The sequence below is a fragment of the Prosopis cineraria genome, unplaced genomic scaffold (genome assembly GCF_029017545.1).
Source record: "Prosopis cineraria cultivar Desert tree isolate PC_DT_omini unplaced genomic scaffold, ASM2901754v1 PC7, whole genome shotgun sequence".
Lineage (NCBI taxonomy): Eukaryota > Viridiplantae > Streptophyta > Magnoliopsida > Fabales > Fabaceae > Prosopis > Prosopis cineraria.
Genome location: NW_026555338.1, coordinates 28,067,155 through 28,087,353, shown reverse-complemented (window position 1 = coordinate 28,087,353; position 20,199 = coordinate 28,067,155). Strand labels below are relative to the sequence as shown.

General features: G+C 32.9%; 2 protein-coding genes across 3 annotated transcripts; both read right to left on the bottom strand.

The window, feature by feature from the left end:
- Nucleotides 1-4,135: 4,135 nt before the first annotated feature.
- Nucleotides 4,136-9,421, bottom strand: LOC129314845 (putative disease resistance RPP13-like protein 1). 2 transcript variants are annotated; one of them, XM_054958286.1, is made up of 3 exons: nucleotides 5,997-9,421; nucleotides 5,085-5,167; nucleotides 4,136-4,702 (listed from the first exon to the last, which is right to left on the bottom strand). In XM_054958286.1, the coding sequence occupies exon 1, from the start codon at nucleotides 9,370-9,372 to the stop codon at nucleotides 7,291-7,293; it is 2,082 nt and encodes a 693-aa protein (XP_054814261.1). In that variant the 5' UTR covers nucleotides 9,373-9,421; the 3' UTR covers nucleotides 4,136-4,702; nucleotides 5,085-5,167; nucleotides 5,997-7,290. The 2 variants fall into 2 exon arrangements, with proteins under 2 accessions (XP_054814261.1, XP_054814262.1); XM_054958287.1 differs by lacking the exons at nucleotides 4,136-4,702; nucleotides 5,085-5,167 and adding an exon at nucleotides 5,174-5,845.
- Nucleotides 9,422-11,179: 1,758 nt separating this feature from the next.
- LOC129315909 (uncharacterized) lies at nucleotides 11,180-15,251 on the bottom strand. Its single transcript, XM_054960061.1, has 7 exons — nucleotides 14,747-15,251; nucleotides 14,260-14,600; nucleotides 14,003-14,155; nucleotides 13,463-13,555; nucleotides 13,268-13,326; nucleotides 11,743-11,836; nucleotides 11,180-11,597 (listed from the first exon to the last, which is right to left on the bottom strand). Exons 1-7 carry the CDS (start codon nucleotides 15,162-15,164, stop codon nucleotides 11,379-11,381), a joined length of 1,377 nt encoding a protein of 458 aa, XP_054816036.1. The 5' UTR covers nucleotides 15,165-15,251; the 3' UTR covers nucleotides 11,180-11,378.
- Nucleotides 15,252-20,199: the final 4,948 nt, after the last annotated feature.

Here is a 20,199-nt window from a genome sequence, read left to right as displayed (position 1 = left end):
CCAACTATCTTCTTCTGATAGGAGCTCTAATGGAAGCATTTCAGTTGAACACATGGTTGAAGCAACTTTCTCATTGCGGGTGGTCAAAAGAATTTTACTTCCTGGAGCCCCATGATTGAAGGGTAATTGTAGGGCCTCCCATAACTGATAATCTTCATTCCACACATCGTCTAAAACGACAAGAAATCTCTTGAGTCAGTGATTGCTTCAATTTGATTTGAAGTATATTTAGATCGTTACTATCATCCTTAGACGTAGCAATTGCCTCCAAAGTTGTTCTTGTTAACCTCAATACATCAAACTCTTCAGAAACACAGAGCCAAACCTTGAGGTCAAATTTATCCACCACCCTCCTATCATTATAAATAAGCTGTGTAAGAGTAGTTTTCCCTAACCCACCATCCCAACTATAGAAATGACAGATAGTTGACTGTTATCATTGTCCGTTAGCAACCATTCAATAATTTTTTTCTCTCTCATCTTTTCTACCATACGTGCTAGTTTCATCAACCAATGATGTTGTAGGCAATCTTTCTGATACTGAACTTCTCAACCCAGCACCACTACCACGTTCATTCAAACTTAATATACCCTTTTGAGATGCAAGATATTCAAGTTTTTCAAGCACGTTTTTCATCCTTGATTCAATTTCCTTCTCAAATGAACTAACAGAAGGATTGAAGAAGTTTCGTACCTTGTGGGCAGCACTGGTTTGACTCTGAAACTCGGCTTCCACCTTGCGCTTGGTCACTTCATAATCAATCTCATCCAAGACATCCTCAGCATCGAACATGACATCCTTGACCACATCAATCCAATCCTTAACCTTTGGATTAGCAATCTGCTTTTGTTATGCATCGTCAACTACAGCGTCAATGGATAATAGCACCGACTTCAACTTACTGAGCAGCATCTCGTTCAATTTTCGATTCTTGAAGAAGTCCAAAACATTACTCGAAGCCAGCCTGTCAAAAGCCACTTGAAGAAAAGCAGACAGAAAAGCACCACCAACCAAAGCTCCTGCCATGGATGAAGCTGTTGTGAGTCTGAAGAGATGGAGGTCAACCGAAAGAAATGATTCTGCAAAAGGAAGAAAGCAATTGAAATGATGTGGTGACGTATCAGGATTGATGCTGAATTATAATATTGTAGCGGCCAGCTGGAGCTTCAAAAGGAATCATCCAAGTTATTGATTTGCCGTCATTAAATTTATTAAGCATATAAAGAAACTTTTAATAAAGGGACAATCACAGCAAAGGACCTCTAGAACAATTTATATACCAGAAAGGATCAACTAATTTTGAATCTACTATGCAGATCAAAAGACCAAATCATAATTAAATTTTAACATAAAAAGATAAAATTACTCTCCTTTTTTTTTAAAAAAAACTCTTTCTTATTACCGGCTACTGAAGCTCTAACATCAGTGGCCAAACCACCACGCCAAACCAATTATTAGAGCTACGACATCAATCATCAAATTGAAGGGGAGATAAATTAAATTTTTTTAAGGTGGCCAAGAAGAGTTTGAAGCCACATCATCTTAGCCACCAAAAAAAATAATTAGCCACTAGGTTAACAATTCCTTTCAATTATATAATACAAATTTTTATATATATTTTATTTTGTTTTCACTTTTCATACAAATATTTGTCAAAAAATGAATGATTTTAATAAATGGGACTTATTAAAAAATTTAGTATGCACTGATTTTTATAAATATTTACTTGTTTTTATTACCATGAATAACAAGTTCTCGTTAATAATTTAACAAGTAATCATTTATGAAATAACAAGTTTCATTACTAATTTTAAAAATTTTTCTTAATAATTTAACAAATAAGTTCTCATTAATAACTTAACAAGTAACTCTTTGTAAAATAACAAGTCCCATTGCTAGTTTTAAAAATTTCTCCTAATAATTTGATAAGAAAATTTTAGTAAAATAATAAATTTTTATAAACTTTTACACGTAAGATTTTAGTAATAAAAACACGTAAACATTTATAAAAACTATTCCATATTAATTTTTTTAATAAATTCTTATTGATAATTTAATAAATGACCATTTAAGAAATGACAAACCCCATTATTAGTTTTGAAAATTTCTTTTAATAATTTTACAAATAAATTTTGAGAAAATAATAAGTGCACATAAACTTTTGACATGTAAAATTTTAGTAATAAAAACAAGTAAACATTTATAAAAATCAGTACATATTAAATTTTTTAGCAAGTCTCATTAGTAGTTTAACAAGTAGTCATTTATAAAATAATAAGTAACCATTAAACTCTTGACAAATATTAGTATAGAAAGTGAAAACAAAGTAAAATATAACAAGGCCATAAATTTTCATTATTAAATAAATTTAATATGGAATGATTTTCATAAATGTTTACTTATCTTTATTATCAAAAGCTTATATGAACTTATTTTTTTTTAAAATTTACTAGTCAAATTATTAGGAGAAATTTTTGAAACCAGTAAGGGGACTTGTCATTTCACAATAAATACTTATTAAACTATTAATGAAGACTTATTCATTAAATTATCAAGAGGAATTGTTAAAACTAATAACAGAACCTATCATTTCATAAATAATTACTTGTTAAATTATTAATGGAGACTTGTTATTTCTGATAATAAAAACGAATAAACATTTATAAAATTAGTACATACTAAAATTTTTAATAAGTTTTATTTATAATTTAACAAGTAATTATTTATAAAATGATAAATAATCATTAAGTTTCTTACAAATATTGGTATGAAAAGTGAAAATAAAATAAAACATATATAAAAATTTATATTATATATTTAAAAAAAATTGTTAGCCAGCTAACTATCCTTTGGATTTTAAAAAAAAGTTAATTTGTCCTACCTACCGATCCGATAACCTACGCTAGAGCTCCAATAGATAGTCTAATGAAGTGGTCCTTTTTGGTAAATAAAATGTTTCAAAGGTCCTTCATTGTGATTTTCCCTCTAATAAATCAACAATAAGACACATCCAAGAAAGGAATTTGCTGACTGTATCTCCTCCGCGTTGTAAAGCATTCACAATTTCACATAGAAGACGTCTCACAAGTTTTATAATTCCTTTGCTTTTGTTGTTCCCTTTTTCTTTTTCCTTACAGATCTTTGGTATATTTCATAAGAATTTTAACGTGATACAAATAATATTAACATTAACAATATTGATATATCAATTAGCATAATTAATTTTGTGATTATGTGTCAAACTAATATTGTAATAGATTTTTTAATGATAAAAAAATTAAAAAAAGAGCCCACATTAGATGACATAAAAAAGCTATCCTAGAATCTTTAAATTTTTATTTATTAAAAAATCCATGTCAACATGATATAGGCTTTTTTAAAAATTTTTATTATTAAAAAATCTATGTCAACATCAACTTGACACATAAACACAAAATTAAATGTGTTAATTAAGATATCAGTATTATTAACGTCGTTAGTGTCATGTCAACATTCCTCTAAAAGTATAGAGACTAATGTTATAGATGTAGAAAAATATGAGGACCTAAAATACTAAAAAAAAATATATAATCAACCTGAGCAAAGTGTAAAGATAAAAAAATAATGTTTTTCTTAAATTGTATTTGATTGTGGTTTGTGCTTTGCTATTGTAAAGTTTATTTAATTTTTATGTTTATTATATTTTAATTAAGATAAATACATTATATTTCATAAAAATATGACAAATATATAATTACACAAAAATATATTTTCACTTATAAAATTTATAGTTATTATATTTTTATAAAAAAATATAATGATTATAATTTGATGAAAAAAACATTCACACACAAGTTGATGCTTGTCTCACAATACTTGCATATTAACGAGTAACACAAGTTTGTTATTTCAATAATGTCTCTCATGTCCTTAAGTTTCTTCACAAGACAATTAATTAATTAATTAGTACAAAATCTATTGACAATAAAGCAGAACAAAAGTGTTGTTAATGAACATTGTAATATTTATTAGTCTTATCAAAGACTTTCACGTGATTCTTCCTTAAAAAATTCTAATAAAATAACAAGTCCATTTGCTAAACTGAATGCTATGAATCTTATTTGAAATAAAGTTCCTATAGCAAAGCTGAAATCATTGATTAACATTTTTGAAATATCTGTGTGTGTGAACATTACACCATGAGGCATAAGGGCGTATTCAAATTTCAAGTATTACAATCTCTACTCAAATGCAAAATAGGAGCGTTTTTATGCCTAGTAAATAACCGCAATCAAGTCTCTATTTTCCCTAACCCTGAGAAACCTTATCAAAACTTTAAATCATGAACTAAGGCCTTTACAACGTTATGCAAAGGCAACCCTAGGAACTAATGCTCACATCATCTCTTCAAAAATTCAAATTTCAAAGGAGTCTATAATACAACACTAATAGAAAAGCAGAGAATGTGAACGAAGATATATTTCAGCAGCTTTGAAAGCACAGAGTCGTCTTGGTAATCAATGCTATCATGGGAATTATATTTGTGAATGAATTTCGGGCAGTTGGAAAGCTCCATAATTTCAGAGCAATGATGGTGTTTGATACTGTCTTCCACCATTTGCATCTTTCTTACTTGAAGTAGAACTTTCGTTTCCTTCAGAGTACATCAGGCCTGACTCTATTTTGCCTCTTCTCTGGCTGTTCTGACGAAGCAATATGTACCTAATTGGGGAAAAAAAAAATCTTCTTAGAATAGAAGACAACTGAAAAACGACATTGTCTTCTTGCAGTTAGCTCCTATATCTATACTTTCTTTTAATACACTATAACAGAGGGCAAGCAAGCCTAGGAAAACACCATTCTCATAAAATAAACTAATTAGTTGGCATCATCAAGATCATCAATAAATATTGAACCATTTAACTGAAATAGGGGACTAGAAGACAATTTGGTCTAGTTGCCAAGCTTGGTTCAACAAAATTTTAATCATGGTTTTCACAACTCGCATTTTTTATCTTTATTGTAATTTGGACCAAAGCTATCATGAATTAATGTATGAAGGCATATGCAAACATGGATGTTAAGATCAGAAGATAGGAATCACCTCCAAGTTGAGTGGTTCCCTCTTATTACTTCTTTCTATCCGAAAGCCTAGCGGCACCAGCGTTCTTTCCCCAACACTGCTGGCTGTAGAAAAGAAATATTTCAATTATCTATAAAACAAGAAGCAAAATAAGAGTATGTACTTAATATAGTGCTAGACAAATAAGATTTGGTGAATTTCTCGCAGGGTATGTTTGGATAGGGTATAATGGAGGAGGAGAAGGAAAAAGGAAGGTTTCATCACTGTTATATGTAGTTTTGTGAAGCAGTATGATTTGTGGTTGGTACAACCATCAAATGCTTCCTTTTAATAATGCAGTAACACATTAAGAAGCCACCCACCAAAAACATTAACGAAAACTTCAACAGACAATAAAGACCTTCCTTCAACAGACAACTAAGAATTCATAAAATTTTGAGCTCTTGGCAGCTTTAAATTTTCTTGGCATTCTGCTAATGTCCATATTTTCAGAGCATTAATGATGTTTGATATTGGCTTCTACTATTCGCGCCTTCATTATGCTGCAGCTCAGCTTTCACACTTTAACAAGAGCTTTCATTTTCTTCAGAGTACATTACGCCTGATTCATATTTTTCCACTTCACTGCTTGTGTTTCAAATAAGTAATACGGACCTAACGCACAAAGAATACGACTTCATCTGGTGCACAAGCCCCACAGAATAGGGCCCATCTCACCTAACAGGTGGAATCCACTTCTACTATCCTTGTAGATTTGTTGGTCAAAACTACATTGTGCAGCACTTTCACAAAAAAACGAATAAAGCTTTAAGATTTTATTATTTGAAACTCAAATGATCAAGTAATCATTCAATCTAAAATAAGAAGGCAAAAGAAAGAAAAATATGATTTGAAATTTAAAAAAAAGAAAGAAAGAAAGGAGTGAATATATACCTGATGAGTGAATTAGATGGTAGGAAAATCGATGCCTTCATCATAGAGAAGCTCACTTATAGATACTACTTCATCATCGTCAAAGATAACAAAAGGGACGTGAGAAATCTTTGCCCAATATTTGCCTTTTTGTTTTTGGATCCGCTTTTTGAACAATGGACAGCCTGCAATTCGTAGTTTACAAAGGGAACTAGGCAAACACTCCTTTGGAAGGTACTGGAGTTTAGGACAGACACGAATTCCCAAGTATTCCAAAGAGGATAAGTGGCAAAGACCTTTGTGTTCCAGTGATCTAAGATTTGGGCAGTTAAGGAATACAAGGGACGTAAGAGTAGGTGGAAGTAGTCCAATATCAGGAAGAGACTCATCATCTGCATCTCCAATCCCTAAGTGTTGCAGTGAAGTAAGACTACTCAAATGCCATCCCATTCGAGAGGCTATGAGTTTTGGGCACTCAAAGACATCAAGATACACAAGATTTGATGGCAAACCTCCATCTGGAAATGATTCCACTTGTGGGCAGCATTTGACGAATAGAAATGTGAGGGAAGGAAAGAGGATGTGCATTTTCTCTGGCAGTGATTTCAAATTCTTCAATTCTTCAATGGAACAGATTACTAGTTTGGGGGCCAAAAACCCTCCTTCAGGAAATAAGACAAATTTAGAACACTTTCGTATGTACAAGCTTGTAAGAGAATAACGGTTTCCCTCTGAAATAGATATCATTTCAAGATTATTACAGTCAATCAACTTCAATGATTGAAGCATCGGGAATAAATCTAGTGGGAAAGACTTAAAAGAGCCACAGCTTCCTCTTATCTCCATTTCAAGAATGAAGTTATGATAATAGCATAATGGGAATTCTAGGCAGGGACAATCAGAAAACTTCAAACGTTCAAGGCTACAATTGGCAAAGACATTCTCAATTTTGTCAACTGATAATAATCTTTCGAAGCGTCCAGAAATGTCAAGGACTTTTAGAGTTGATGGAAGACTATCCAATTGCTCATTTCCGCAATTTCTTAGAACCAATTTATGAAGAGATGAAGGAATTGAAGACAAAAGCTTCTCACAATTGTAAATTACTAGCATGCTCAGAGAAGGAAGTTGTTGTGGAAGTTCCCCTTTCAATTTGGGACAATTTTCTACACTCAACTCTTGAAGAAGGGGCAAAGCAACTATTACATTTTCACATTTCCATTCCTCCCAACCCTTCATGTCTCGGAACCTCAAGATTTCTAGGGATGTAGTATTAGAGCTATTTCCAAAAAATTCTTGACTTATAGTAATGATACTATGAAACCCTATAATTGACAATGACTTGTGGAAAGTGGCCAAGTGATGGCAAGGACATACAGTATTTGCAATTCCTTAGCTCTAGGGACACTATATTGGACAATGAATGATCTGCAAGCCAAGTTGGAATCTCAATACCACCATAGTTGCCAATTGATAGCTTTTTTAAATTTTGATGAGGTTGGAAGTACTCCAGCACATCCTTGTCATGTTGTGATTTTTCATTGTCTATACACCATCCTAATGTTAACTCCTTGAGGTGTATCTTGCTTCTCAAATTGACTGCTAAAGCATCTGAGGGAGAAACTATATTCTGCAATTCCAATATGGAAATTGATCCATAAAGATTAAGTCCTTCTAAGTGTTTGATGCTGGTCTCTCTAGATTTGTCTACAATAAATGATGACAGCACTTGAAGATTTTTCAATTGATCCAATTGCTTTGGCATCTCTCTCACCTGAGTTTCACGAAAATCAAGGTGACGTAGATTCATCAGTTTATGAAAATCCATTGGCAACTTCTCCAAAAGACAACAACGCCACAACTTTAGTGTCTGCAAATGATGAAGTTGACATATTGGATCAGGCAATTTCCTTATTTTAGTTCCTGATAAGTCCAAATAACGTAGATGTTTGAGATTTCCTATTGATTCAGGCAATTGCATGATGAAATAATCCGCCAAAGATAAAACTCGCATGCAAATAAACTTGGATGGCAAATTGTGAATAATCCTGCTAGATATAAAGTTAAGAACAGAGGTATAGCTTGTTCTTCTATGGCCCTGCATAGATAGAGGCAAGAATGTGCGCAATTTATCAGCCTGGTATATAATCTCAAACCTTTCTGATGGATCAAAATCATTTCTCAAAAATGAAACATGGCGGGTCATTTTTGCCAAATTATTTACATCATCTACCTCCAGTCTATGGCAAAACTTTCCATATTCAACTTTTGCCAAATCATTAATAAGGTCATGCATGACAAAATGTGTTTCATCGACTGTTGATTGTTGAAAAAGTGACCTCAACAATAGGTCATGGAAGAACTGTTCTCCTACTTCTCTTGCATCTTTGCTTTGATGTGCACATGTCAGAAAATTTTCCGCCATCCACAATTGAATTACATGCTCTTTATCAAAAGCATAATCTTTGGGAAATATGGAACAATAAGCAAAGCATCTTTTGAGATGAGAGGGGAGGCAGCAATAACTCAATCTTAAAGCAGGGAGAATCTTGCTATCGCTATTTTCCTCCCATATCTCACTTTTCAAAATGCCATTCCATTGCTCATGAGATAATTCTGTGTACAAGAGACTCCCAATGGCTTTCAAAGCTAAAGGCAACCCTTTGCATTTTTTACTGATTTTTCTACCAATTTCTTCAAGGTCAGAGGTTGAACCATGAACATTTCCATCATGGAATGCATATCTGCTAAATAATGACCAACTGTCTCCTTCTAATAAGGGCATCAATGAAAGTATTTCAGTAGAATGCATGGTTGAAGCGACTTTTCCACTGCGAGTGGTTAGAAGAATTTTGCTTCCTGGAGCCCCATGATTGAGTGGTAATTGCAAGGCCTCCCATAGCATAAAATTTTCATTCCATATGTCGTCCAAAACAAGGAGAAATCTCTTTTGAGCGAGTTTTTGTTTTAATTTAATTTGAAGCATATTTAAATCATTCGTATCATCCTTAGATATGGTGATTGCCTCATAAATTGTTTTTGTTACCCTCAAGACATCGAATTCATCGGAGACACACACCCATACTTTGAGGTTGAATTCATCCATCACCCTTCTATCATTATAAACAAGCTGGGCGAGAGTAGTTTTACCCAGACCACCCATACCCACAATAGATATCACAGATAGTTGGTTGTCATACTTTTCTGACAGCAGCCATTCAATGATGGTTTTTTTGTCATCATCTCTACCGTATGTTCCATCTTCATCCACTAATGATGTAGTTGGCACTCTATCTGGCATAGCGCTTCTTACTCTAGCACCACTATCACGTTCATTCAATCTGAATATATCCTTCTGAGATGAAAGATATTCTAGATTTTCAAGGACAATTCTCATCCTGGATTCAATTTCCTTCTCAAATGAACTAACAGAAGTGCTAAAGAAGTTTCGTACCTTGCCAATAGCACTGGTTTGACTCTGTTGTTGGGCTTCCACCTTGCGCTTGGACATTTCGTAATCTATCTCATCCAAGACATCCTCAGCATCGAACACTGCATCTTTGACCATATCAATCCAGTCCTTCACCTTTGGATTATAGATCTGCTTTTGCTCTGCATCGTCAACCACAGCATCAATGGATAACAACACGATCTTCAACTTATTGAGCAATGCCTGGTTGAATTTTGGTTTTTTGAAGAAGCCCAGAACATCTCGAGAAGCCAGCCTATCGAAAGCCACCTGAAGAAAAGCGGAAAGAAAAGCACCACCAACCAACGCCATAGACGAAGTCGTTGCGGTTTGCAAGAGATGGAGTTAACCGACGCTGGAAATGCAAAACGAACAAGAAGATGATGAAAATGCTGAAGTGTATTGCAATGAGTTTGTGCGACAGTGTGGCTAGAAAAAGTGTGCAGCTTCTCTCGCTTTCACCGGAAACCACGCTTGAAGTTGAAAAAATCGATCACGATAAAGACTTTTAACTTTTTAAGTTCTGAGCTCCTAACTACCAAATTTATTCATTCCATTATTTTGTTTCTTTGACATTATAAAGTTTTAGATTGCGAATATTGTGTTCGAGGTCAAAACAACTGTGCATTGTGCTGTACAACTCAATGAAGATTTGTTGCCCCATGTACGGTGAAATTATAAAGTTTTACTATAAACATCTGTGTAAAAAATAATTTTATGCTAGAGTTTCACTGAAACATGTTTTAAAAATTTTGCTTTATTTTATATTAATGAAACGCATATCTGATGCTTCTCATATTGGAATAAATGTTAAATATAAGGACATTGTAGTTAAGAAACATTTCCTTCTGCATCTTCTAAATGGAATACAAGGTAAAAATTTTCAATATTATCTTGTCTAAAGTCATGACTATGAAAAAATGTAATGAAAACTTTAAAATAATTAGGAAAAACTCAATTATTAGTTCTATAGTTTTATCAAATTTTGCTTTTAGTTTTTATAGTTTTTTTCTAGCATTTTTAGTCCTTATAAGATAAAATTATAGAAACTGAAAATACTAAAAAAACTAGGAGAGATAAAAGTAAAACCTAATAAAATTATAAGGATTGATAAGTATGCTTTCTCAAAAAATTATTATTATTTTTTTCAATACATTGATTCAATGCGAACAAAATTGGGGGGGAATCTCTTCCGATAAAGTTAAATTAAATAGTTAATAACTTACACCCTCTACCAAAAAATATAAAAATTTAACTAAATCTTATTATCCAATAAATTAGTTAATTATTAAAATCATCTTTACATATTTACTCTCATTTAATAGTATGTTTTACTTAAAAATAAATATAAATTAATTTATTTATTAAGAGTATTTTTAAAGAAAAACATATTAATCACATCTTAAAATATTAAAAATATTTTAATATTTTTAAATATTCAGCTCTTTAAAATATGTTTTATACTTTTTATGGGAGAGAGTAATCATGTAAAAGTGTCTTATAAGAATTAGTGCAACTATAGTCATCAACAAACCTAAGAAATAGTATATTTGAGCTAAGCCATTCAGACACATAGCAACTGTGTGAACAATAGATAGCTGTGTCCACAGTACTGGCTCACTTTTTAGTATTGCTGACATGTCATGAGGTCAAACGAGTTTGAATTTCAAATTGAAATGCTCTCTAACTGTTGATTCCTCGCCTCTCCTACTCCCATCCTCTCTACTTTAGTGGCTAACAGTATTTGTAGCATGTCCATAGCAGTGAACTAACAGTATTTATCAAGTGTATATATATATGACACTGATGCATATGCATGATACACCGATTTCCCTTTATCTGAATCCTCACAACTATGACACAAGATATGGTGTACGTGTGAAATGTATACACAACCGCGAAGGCGTCTATATTTATATACAAAAAGAATTGCTCTATATTCTCTTCTGCAAGGCAATGATTATTACAATGAAGATAGGAGAGATAAGAAATAGAAGATAGGGGAGAACTTGATTTAGTGCCCTTTCTTGCACATTGAGGTCTTCTTGTGAAGTGTAGTTAGACTTGTTTTCTACAAAAGCATCAAAATAATTCTGGTAGCCTGTGTTCCATGAAAATGGAGATACTGTTGTCACCTTCATCATTTCCATAGCCTGCCAGGACTTCAAGTTTTAGGCAATAACATTGATGTCTCTAATGAATAAAATAGACAATTTACATATTAAAAGCTCCTACAAAGTTAAATTGTAAGGACTTGGCAAAGAGTCCCAGAACACATTGCGAACCAATAATTATTACCTGAAAGCTGAAAACGAACTGTCTTGCTTTCTTGCTTACTTTAGGACTCGGGTGAGATTGAAGTTTCTCATACATAAGTCGAGCTTCATTGGACCTGTCAATTAATCAAATTGAGTTCGGATATCTTAAACCACAAAGAAATAGTAAACATTAAGAGTATCTAGCTAGCCTTTCAATCAGTAGGTTATTGTGGCCTCCAATAAATTCCTAGCCATGAAAAATAGTCACACACTTGTTCAGATCTACTAGGACTATCATGAGATGGGCAAAGACAATAGAACAGAAAAACCATATTCAATTGATAATATGTGATATTATGATCACAAATACCTGCAGACTTCTTGCATACAGCGTCAACATCTAGCGATTCTGCAATTTTTAATATTCAAAATCTCTTTTATCTCTTTTATCTGGCCATATGCTGGAGTTTTACTAATGCTTAGAAAGTGTAAAGTAGTTGAAGTCCCCATCTGACTCATTGCAAAAGCCGAGATAACATTGTTCACTTTTTCAAGTTTCTACCATTGTCCCTCTCATCAAGCATAAAGTCCTGCGACTTGGCATTTTTCACCCATCTTGTTCCTCTCAAATTACATCTCGGTGGTGGAAAAGATTTTATTGCTAGAATGAAACACTCCGAAGCTTTGAGAAGCCTTACTTAACCCCAAGGTATCAATGCCCAGTTGGGGTTGAATTCTGGCTCAGATCTCTATATTCCCAACGTAATTTTTGTGTTTTTTGTTTTTGTTTTTGTTTTTGAACAAGTAGGTGTGGGGGAGAAAGTTTCGTTTTGAATAAAAGACTCTTTCCTCCAATACGAGATAGCTCATTTTCTTTCTGTTATAAAGAGGGGTAGAGAAAGGCAAAGAAAAAATTTATGAAAGTTGTTAACCAAGACCTCTTAATTAACAATATTTTTAGAGACTTGATAAATAATAGAGCACAATGATGCCGTGCAATCCATGTAGCCGACCCCACTAGTGGAATGAGGCTTGTTGTTGTATAAACATATGTAGAGACTTCTGTTAAAACTAACTTGCCACAACTAAACCAAATTTCAGATCCGAAGTTAAAGGGTTTGTTTAGGTTCATTTTCACTGGAATAATGTGCATGCTTTGAAGGTATATCCTTTTTCACATTGAAGCATTTTTTGGCTAAATAAAGAATTTAGGGATTGCATTTTGACTTTCAATGCAAAAAGAACACGAAACAAATGGAGAGAGTTATGTATTATTTAACGAGAAAAATAAAGATAAGTAATTACTAGTTAATGAAAGGCATCTTTCACTCAAAAGGTCTCAAGAATTCTAAGTAGAACATGCATGATTGGGGCAGCAACTCTGGAGAAAACATCATTTGGCATATTATTGAAGCATTTAACCTTCCGTGATTTTCAAATGAAGACTTTTACTTGAGACGTAAAACATGTTGGATTAAATTACTTGAGACATAAAACATGTTGGATTAAACACACACAACACAGATTTGAATAACACTGATATTCAATGGGAAGTTTATATATACCTGCTGAGGGAGTCTTGACAAATTGACCACTGCAAAGCAGCTAATCCATGCAACTCACTCTGCAGAGACATGATTAATATAAGTTTTCTTTTTCAGTTTATTTAGTAGAGTCAAGAGGGAGACTAATTAAAGTACAGAACAAAAAGATAACTTGTTCTTCTTTCAGTTCTAATTAGCATACGTAAAAGCGGTTACCTTAAAAGTTAATTTCTCCATGACCTTTTCATAGAAAGGCAATGCTTCTTTCAGCTTTCCTGCGTTCATTAATAAGTCACCTTCCTTCAATGTCTGTAAGCATCACGTTATTTGACATAATTATGCTACTAAGTCATGATAAGCAACATAAGATGTGGCAAAACAAAAGACCAATCAAAAGGAAAAAAAAGAGAAACGCAATCAAGAACAGTTTGTTGCAATACAAAATTTGGATGTCATAACTCATAAGATATCCTATTGGATTCTAAAGCTGATTCTCATGAATGCATAAGAACAGATCTTCACTATTGTATGAAGCCATATTGACATGAATTTCTTCAAACCATTTAACAAATGAAGTCCACATCTTATCTTTTACAACTCAACCAAGAAAACTAAATCCATTTAGCCATGAGCCGTTGATAGTTAACATGAAATCCAAAAGATGCAGAAAGATACAAACTAACCTTGAAAAGAAACTGGTGCTTAAGAGGAGGAGGCAAGAACTGAAATACTTCATATGCCATTATATATACTTACCTCCTCACACTCATATTTTAGCTTTGGATCAATATTTAATCCAGTTTTCTTCTTGTACGCCGCAAGTAATTGTCTTGTTCGTGCTTCTTTAGCATATTTTTCTTCTTCAGTCTCTAGAGCGTCTCCAGGACGTATCACTCTTCCACCACCATACTGAAACCACCAAAAAATAATTAATAAGCCCTGAGCAATTGAAGAGCATGTGAGCAAATTAAGAAATTGCTAAATTGCAAAGTTCAGTATCAAATATTATATACTGTTTTCGAAATATTGCTGGGTCTAGGAAAGACACCCCAAGTAGAAACTTTTGGCTTGTAAAGATCTGATTCGTCCTCCTCAGTTTGCTCTGGCTTGGGAGCTGTTGTTGCAGCATCAAACTTTCTGGTGTCCCCAACAATCAGCTCCACCTCAGGCAAATCACTGCTTGAGAAAGGGTCAGAAATTGGAACCAATCCAGGTGGCAGTCCCCTGGTCTGTTTCTTATCAGCAAATTCAAGTCCCATGAAATCCATTTTCGAAACTGACAGTTGCCCCTTCTTACCAGTAGTATTATCCACAATATCACTTCTTGAAGATCCTTCATTCCCTCCCTGCAATCCTAAGAACCAATTCAATTTTCAAATACACATTTCAGGCAAACTACTTACTGTGGAGCACAAAACTTTTCAGTTTTCACCATTTACTGAATCAAATACATCAATGCAAGAAACTTCTGCTTCGCACAAGATATGCCTATAGAATTACCTTGACCCATTTCAGTGAACGTAACCCCTTTATTCTCCTTATACTTCTTGGCCTTCTCCATCGCGATCTTCACAGACATTGGCAAGTCCTTCTGCCCACCATCAACAACATCCTGACCCGAACCTAGCCCGTCATTCCCATTTGATTTTTCAGCCAAACTCGCGGCAACGTTTTGATCAACCTTCGAATCGGAGTTCAATTTCAGGGATTCTCTGTGCGCCTTGGCTTTGCTGAACGCGAGCTTCACAGAGTCAACAGGTCCGGGCTGAGATTCGGGGGTGGTTTCGGAAGATTCAGCATTTTCAGGGTTAAGAGCACACAGAAGTTTTATGGGCTTGAAGGAGGAAAAGAGAAGAGAGGGTTTTGTGTGGGAGATGAGGTTCAATGAAGAGAACCAATAAGGCTGTAAAGAAGCCATAATTCGAGGGTGGGAATTGGTAAGAGAACTAACAGAGTTTTAAGAAGATGTTTGGAAGGCGAGAAAGAGAAGAAGCCATCTGGGAGATGGAATAACTGAAGAAACAGTGACAGGTTACTTCCTGGTTATTAGATAAGGCAACAACGGGCGGTTCTCTCTCCCGCCAATGGATCATCGGACACATTTTGGCCGTTTACCTCAGCCGGTTTAAACATATTTTTTAATTCTTTTTTTATTTTACCTTTTTTAAAAAAAATTAAAAATTAATTTTGTATTAATTAGTATGACCCCAAAAACAAAATTTTAACCAGGTGACCTCCCGATTAAATTTTTGAAATAAATTGCACAGTGGGTTTTACTACATGTATTGTCGATTTGTTGATGACTTGTAATAACATCCTGTGGGAAAAAAACAAACCTTGTGATAACATTATTTATTAATAAATTTAATATTTGATCAATAAAGGTTCACTTAATTTTTAATCAGTTCCCTTTAATTTTTAAAGTTTTAAAACCACTACTTACAATTCAGTCCAATAAAGGCATCAGTCTTTTTTTATTTTATCATAAACAATTCGATACTTGGTACTCCTTTTAGTAACATTTATAAGTCACAATTTAAAATGTCCATTTGCAGGAGGAGTGGAGTAGGGGGAGACTGGCAAGGGTCATGACCCTCCTAATTTTTTAAATTTTTTTAATAAAATATAGAAGTTATATATTTTCAACTCCTATAAGTTGACACATTATAAAAATTTTGAAATACTAGATGAAATTTTCATTTTAATTTTATATGTAGTCTTTTATGTATGTATAAGGCAACTATTTCAATAACTTGAAGATGTAATTATCATAAAATCTACTTATTTTCAACAAAATAATGTTATACATACTCTTAAAGTATTAGTGTCATTTTATTTTGCTTTCATTTTATATTTAATGAAATAAATTATGATAATTATTATTAACAAACTTTGTTAAACATTGTAACAAAAATTTTAAGATATATTGAATGATATATGCTTGATATTTATCATAAAATCACTCATCCAAAAGTTAAGAGGTTTGATGAAAATGTTCTTCTAGAAAAAAATTACTTTTTTAAATAATCAAGCTATTAAAATTTATGATATGAATGATTTTTACTATAATATAATTTGATCTCATTGATGTAAAGATTTAATGACAATTAAGCATTATTAATTCATTGATATATCTATTTGATACGATTATTAATTAAAAGAATTAAATAGTAAATTTAATAAGTAAGTAATAGAGTTTATTGTATTGAACAAGACTTTAGATTCCAATGATGTATTTAAATTATTTAATTGTCATGGGAATAATAAAATTTTCACCAATTTAATGATAATTTATATTGAGAAGAAAATTGCTAAAACATTTATCATAGACATAATAACTAATTATGTTTATACCATAAAAAATTAATGAGCAAAACTTAAAATATATGTTGTTATATATGTATAAAATTGAATATAAATATATATGTTGAAATATTTATATTATGTTGGTGATATATATATATATATATATAATTTTTTAAATTATCATATATACTCTATCATCTCATCCCCTTAATAAAAATTTCTGGCTCCATCTCTGCCTATTTGATCTTATTTATAAGTCACGGTGTAACTTTTAAAATAATATTTAAAAAGTATTTCTAAAATTACCCTTCATAAGTAAGAAAAAGTAACATGATATTATTTTTTGAATATAAAAGTATATTTAAAATTCTTCACACTTTTATTCCTTTTTTTCATTGATATTGATGAAATTGATAAAAATAATTTATAAAAAAACCGAAATAGTAAGTGTTAAGTATTTGAATATGAGTCATATAGACTCTGTTTTTGAGGAAAGATTGCACACCACATCTCAATAAAATGAATAACTCTTCCATAAACTCATCAAAGGCAAAATACAAAGTATATAGAATAGCAGAACTTACACACGAAAATAAAATTCAAAGTAAATGACACTTAAACCCGTAAAACTAATTAAATCTATTTACATTTAATTAATTCTATTTCTTTATTTCTTATTTTCCACACTCCCCTTCAAGTTGGGCCATAAAAATCTATGGTACTCAACTCATCTAAAAGATATTCATGTGCCTTTCTACCTGGTGCCCTTGTGAGAAAATTAGCTTCTTGTTGTCCTAAAGAACATGATGCAAGTGAATGATCTTTTCCCTTATCTTTTCTTTGACAAAATAATAGTCCACTTTTTATGTGTTTTGTCCTCTCGTGGAAAACAGGGTTGTTAGCAATATGTATAGTTGCTTAACTATCACAATAAACACTTACTGGTTGAACATAAGCAATGTTCAAATCCTTAAGCAGACTTATAATTCAAATGACTTTTGAGACATCCAAACTCAAAGCTCTATATTTAGCTTCCGCAAATAATTTAGACATCATGTGTTGTTTCTTTGGTTTTTAGGAAATTATACCATCACCTAATTTAACCAAATAACCAGTAACAGATCACTCGGATGTATGGCATAAGGCTAATCTGAATCACGAGAAATCAAAATTGTTGAGAAAGACGATGATGCTATGAAGTAGCAATGTGATTAATGAAAAATCAAAGAGAAAGGGTCAAGATTGAGGGGGGAAAAGAAAATCACTAATATTCAAGATAAACTCACCTCTTCTTCTTTCCTATTGTTTTGAGGCAAAGCCTGCCTTTTCTCCTTCCAACTGGCTTCATTGATGATGTCATCAAAGTTGAAGAGTGACGATAAATTAGAGGGCGACTGCAAATGCCTTTTTCCTCCAAGCAATAATGAATATCGCATCAATCTGAGTCAGGGGGTTACCCACAAAAACAAATGAAAGCTAGATGGCTATGGAACAAATACCATACCCATAAGTTTCTCAACTTCTTATTGGTGGTATGGACATAAATCACGAACTGCTTGAGTTGTGCCCAGAAGGACACTGTCCTTAAAAACTATTTCGACACATCGAGATGACGGATTGACAGTTTTTTAGAATTAAATAAGCACTTTCTGCATAATGCAAGGGCACAAAACAACAACACTAATAGAAAAACTCAGATGAATGTAAAAGAGGAGGAGAAGAATGCCCCGAAAGCTCAAGAGGCTGGCCCTGATCCTGTCTGCATCCATGTCTATATATAGGTTAAAGGAAGACATTGGGCTCATAATTCCGGATTAAATCCCATTATGCATTGGTTACACAAATGTAAAACATGTTTAAGTTCTTGAGGGTTATATGGACGTAAAACACATTAATTTGGAGCCATTAGTAGGCAATGGCGTTTAAGAAATTAACTAACAAAATTGGTTTTAAGAAGTGATTTAATACCAAAAACTACAAAGGCTCCAAATTCAAATTTAAACAGAAAAAATTTGAGGTTTTCCAGGTAAGCCAAAAATAATTTATTTATTTTGTAAAAATAATCTAGTAAAAGAAAACCAGTGCCTCTTGAACTCACGCACAGGAAGGGTGAATCAACTAATTTACCGAAATTGCTTTGAATTAGCCTGTCTCATGCATATAAGCCCACTTCTCCTCTAAGCCCATTTTACTAGCCCATTTCATTCCTTAGTATTTATATATTAGGAGAGTTCTTCACTTAAAGCAATGTGGGACTTTTGACACACACATAACACTTCTGAGGCATTAGATTGAAGCTTTTTCATTTAGGATGAGGATCGAAGCGAAGAACTCCAATTTGGGTTTTGAAATGGTCCCAAACCTAGGTCTCCATGTACTACCTTTGCTGGGAAGCAGCTCGATTACATGGACAAGGACTTAGGACCAAAATCTCTCTCCCTAAATCAAAAGAGGGATTGGGATAGGAAGGGAACAAACAAAACCACAAAGAAAGAAGGGAAATCATTGAGAGGAATTAGGAATAGTGGAAGTTTACCAAAAGAACAAAGAGCAAACTTGCTCATCCAATTTGAGGGTCCAATCACAGGCACCAATGACAATGGACTAAGAAGGTTAGAGCCAAAATTAATGATCACAATGGAGAAAGAGAGATTTGAGTTGTCCTGAGAATGAAAGCAAGGGCACGAGCGTAATGGAAATTGATTTCAAAAGAGCAACCTTTAGAGTGATTAAGATTTGTGTAATTAATATCTATGCCCTCAATATTTCACGCGATTTCACTCAGAGCTACCTCTATTGCGTGATTAAATAGGAGAGTAAAGCATATGAGCACACACCAAGCTTGAGACTATCATCATCATCCGTTTTTTTTTTTTTTTGAGAAAAAAGGTAGTTTTGAAATTTAAAGAATGAAAAAAGAGGGAACTTTTTTATTAGGATGAGAAAGTACAAAGTTCAATGCAAGCTGAAAAGGTTGAAGAATCTGACGCTGTTCAATTGAATAGTAACTCAAGAGAGGAGCTTTTCATGAGCCTCTTATAGTTTTTTTAAGCAGCTTATAGTCATTGAGATTTATTAGATATATAGATATGTTAAAGACATCCCCTAGATATTCATAAAACTATCGTTGATAAAAACAGTTTTACAAAGTGGGGATTTAGATTAGTTTAGATAAGATGTTGTAATAATTCTTCTGATACAACTATAGTGTTTCCATCAAAGCCTTATCCTATTTGATTTCATTTTCTGATTTTATTTTCCTAAACAACGAGAGTCATAATTTTTTTTTTACTTTGTTTCTTCTGATATATTTCATATTCAAAACTGGTTTTAAGAAATAAAAGTTCCAAGAACTGAGAAGTAATATGCATAAGCGATATAATCATTCAGTATTTTTTATTTATAGTTCAAATAAAAAAAGAAAGAAAGGGCTTGCTGCGCAGACAAACGACGCATTTTTGTGTATAACTAAAAAACCGTTTGGGCCTCCGTTTTTTTTTTCATTGAAACTAAACTGGGTTTCTTAATGGAATCGGATTTCAATCTACCCGACCCAACGACGATGAAGGTTTTCTGAACATTGATTGAGACAGTAAATAAATGTAGGGTTTTTGAGAGTCTTGATATAAAAGGGAGTCCTTATCTTC